At 48.6% G+C, this 2,595-nt stretch overlaps 1 protein-coding gene across 1 annotated transcript in view; it reads right to left on the bottom strand.

Annotated features, from left to right (window-relative positions):
- LOC122554086 (probable voltage-dependent R-type calcium channel subunit alpha-1E) overlaps nucleotides 1-2,595 on the bottom strand; it is a 169,915-nt gene that overhangs the window by 95,980 nt on the left and 71,340 nt on the right. Inside the window, exon 5 of the mRNA XM_043698538.1 lies at nucleotides 1,729-1,919. Within this exon, the coding sequence (XP_043554473.1) occupies nucleotides 1,729-1,919 (191 nt within the window). The remainder of the gene's footprint in view (nucleotides 1-1,728; nucleotides 1,920-2,595) is intronic.

The following is a 2,595-nucleotide window of genomic DNA, read 5'->3' as shown; positions in this document are numbered from 1 at the left end:
GAGTGGACTTGATGGGCCGAATGACCTTACTTCCACTCCTATGTCTTATGGTCTTATGGTCTTATTTTGAGTGTAGAAGACTGAGGGGGACCTGATAGAGGTGTATAAGATCATGAGAGGCACAGATCGGGTGAATGCACTCAGTCTTTTTCCCAGAGTTCTGAAAATCGAGGACTGGAGGGCAACAGTTTCAGGTGAGAGGGAAAATAATAAAAGGGAACCTGAGGGCCAACATTTTTACACAGAGGGTGGTACGCATATGGAATGAGCTGCCAGTGGAAGTGGTTAAGGCAGGTACATTAACAACATTTAAAAGGCATTTGGACAAATATGTGGATAGGAAAGGGTTAGAAGGATATGGGCCAAGTGCAGGGAAATGGGGTTAGTGTGGGTGGACATTTTGGTCAGCACGGACCAGTCTGGGCCCAAGGGTAAGCCTCCATGCTGTAGGATTCTATGACTGTCTATGACTCCAAGTCCATTGGACCCTTCTCAACTTTGGTAAAGGGAACTTGGAAAATAAGGTGCTAATGTTTCGAGGACCTCTGGACGCGAATGGCTTGGCCCTGGTGGAAACCGTTCAGTGGTCATAATCACATGACATCAAACCACCGCATGATACAGCACAGGAAGAGACCACACTGACTCTGGTGATGCTCCTGGCTCTTTCGGAGCCCATTTCCATTTCCACCACAGCTGTGCTATTTGCTCTATAGCCCTGTCATTCTTTGCCTCACCACAGACGTATCTGATTCCCTTTAGAAGACTCCCTGAGAATCGGTTTCCACTCAGACAGCAACAAATCACAGCGTCAGAACAAAACTCCCTCCTTCACCTTGTTCCCAATTACCTTTGAACTGTGTCTCTTTGTTTACTGACCGTCCTCCCAGTCCTCTTCATTCACCTAATCAAAACTTCATGAATTTGAACACTCCTCCATCCCAATTAATTCTTTTTTCTTGTTGAACAGGATATAGGTGTCAGTGACGAGGCCACATCACTTATTGCCTTTGAGCTCAGAGACTTGCTCGGCCATTTCAGAGGGTGGTTAAGAGTCAACCATGTTACTGTGGCTCAGGAGTCACATGCTGTTCAGACCAGGTAAGGACAGCAGATTTCCTTCACTGAAGGACATTATTGAACAAGATGGGTTTGTACAACATTTGACAATGGTTGTGTAGTGATTGTAACATGGCCAGCCAGTTGGACGTCCCAGAATTCTCCAACTGGGGCTGTTAATCTGGTTCAGTCAGGAAGCCCTGGCTGATAAAGGATGTATGTCAAGATGAGAGTAGTGCTGGAAGAGCACAGCAGGTCAGGCAGCATCCGAGGAGCAGGAGAATCGGCGCTTTGAGCAAAAGCCCTTCATCAGGAAGGGATTTTGCCCAAAACATCGATTTTCCTGCTCCTTGGATGCTGCCTGACCTGCTGTGCTCTTCCAGCACTACTCTCACCTTGACTCTAATCTCCAGCCTCTGCAGTGCCCACTCTCACCTCGTAGATAAAGGATATATGTCAGGCATAATGTAGTGCCTGACTCAGTAAGAGGAGGGCTACTGTCAAACACTAAGCCTTTGTAATTAAAGGGTGATGAGTGGTGGGGTGGCAGCCCCTGGAGTGTTATTTCAGGTGACACGGTTGCGTGTGTGAGGCAGGTTTTATCAAATGCACATTTCACCATCCCCCATCTGCCCTTTGCTGCTGCACAGAGCTTTAGCCCAGACTTACATTGTAGAGGATGGTAGTCCAGCCCTCCATCGTGATGCACTGGAAGACAGTCAACAGGGCAAACAGGATGTTGTCAAACTGGGTGATGCCAGCGTTGGGTCCTATCCAGTAGTCACAGACGGTGCCATTGGGGCAGAGTCGGGCTGGCTCCTGCTTTCCGCAGGGGAACTGCAGCTCCAGTTCTTCAGCAGCTGTTGGTAGGTTGGGGGGGGGGGCATCACAAAGAGAGTTAGCCGTCAATAATCGTCAAAGCAGATAACAGCACCCATGTCCGTTTCTATAATGCCGTTCATAACCACACGCCATCCCTAAGCGTTTTGCACGCAGACACTTGAAGTCTGACTGTCACTCTCTCTCTCTCTCACTTGAAATGCCTACCACCAGGCACATATTCCCCTCACCTCCCTTGTCCACCTTCTGCAGGGACCGTTCTCTCTGTGATACCCTGATCCAGACTTCCTTTACTCCCAACCATCCCCAACAACCGAAGGTGTGACGCCTCCCTCCTCAGTATCCAAGGGCCCAAACATGCCTTCTGGGTGAAGCAGCACTTTACTAACATTTCCCACTATCTACTCTATGACATAGAACATAGAACATAGAACAATACAGCACAGAACAGGCCCTTCGGCCCACGATGTTGTGCCGAACATTTGTCCTAGCTTAAGCACCCATCCATGTACCTATCCAAATGCCGCTTAAAGGTCACCAAAGATTCTGACTCCACCACTCCCACAGGCAGCGCATTCCATGAACTCACGACTCGCTGAGTAAAGAACCTACCCCTAACATCTGTCCTATACCTACCCCCCCCTTAATTTAAAGCTATGCCCCCTCGTAATAGCTGACTCCTTATGTGGAAAAAGA

Source organism: Chiloscyllium plagiosum, chromosome 11 (genome assembly GCF_004010195.1).
Source record: "Chiloscyllium plagiosum isolate BGI_BamShark_2017 chromosome 11, ASM401019v2, whole genome shotgun sequence".
Classification (NCBI taxonomy): domain Eukaryota; kingdom Metazoa; phylum Chordata; class Chondrichthyes; order Orectolobiformes; family Hemiscylliidae; genus Chiloscyllium; species Chiloscyllium plagiosum.
Note: the sequence above shows the minus strand (reverse complement) of the source record. Positions and strands in the feature narration are given on the sequence as shown.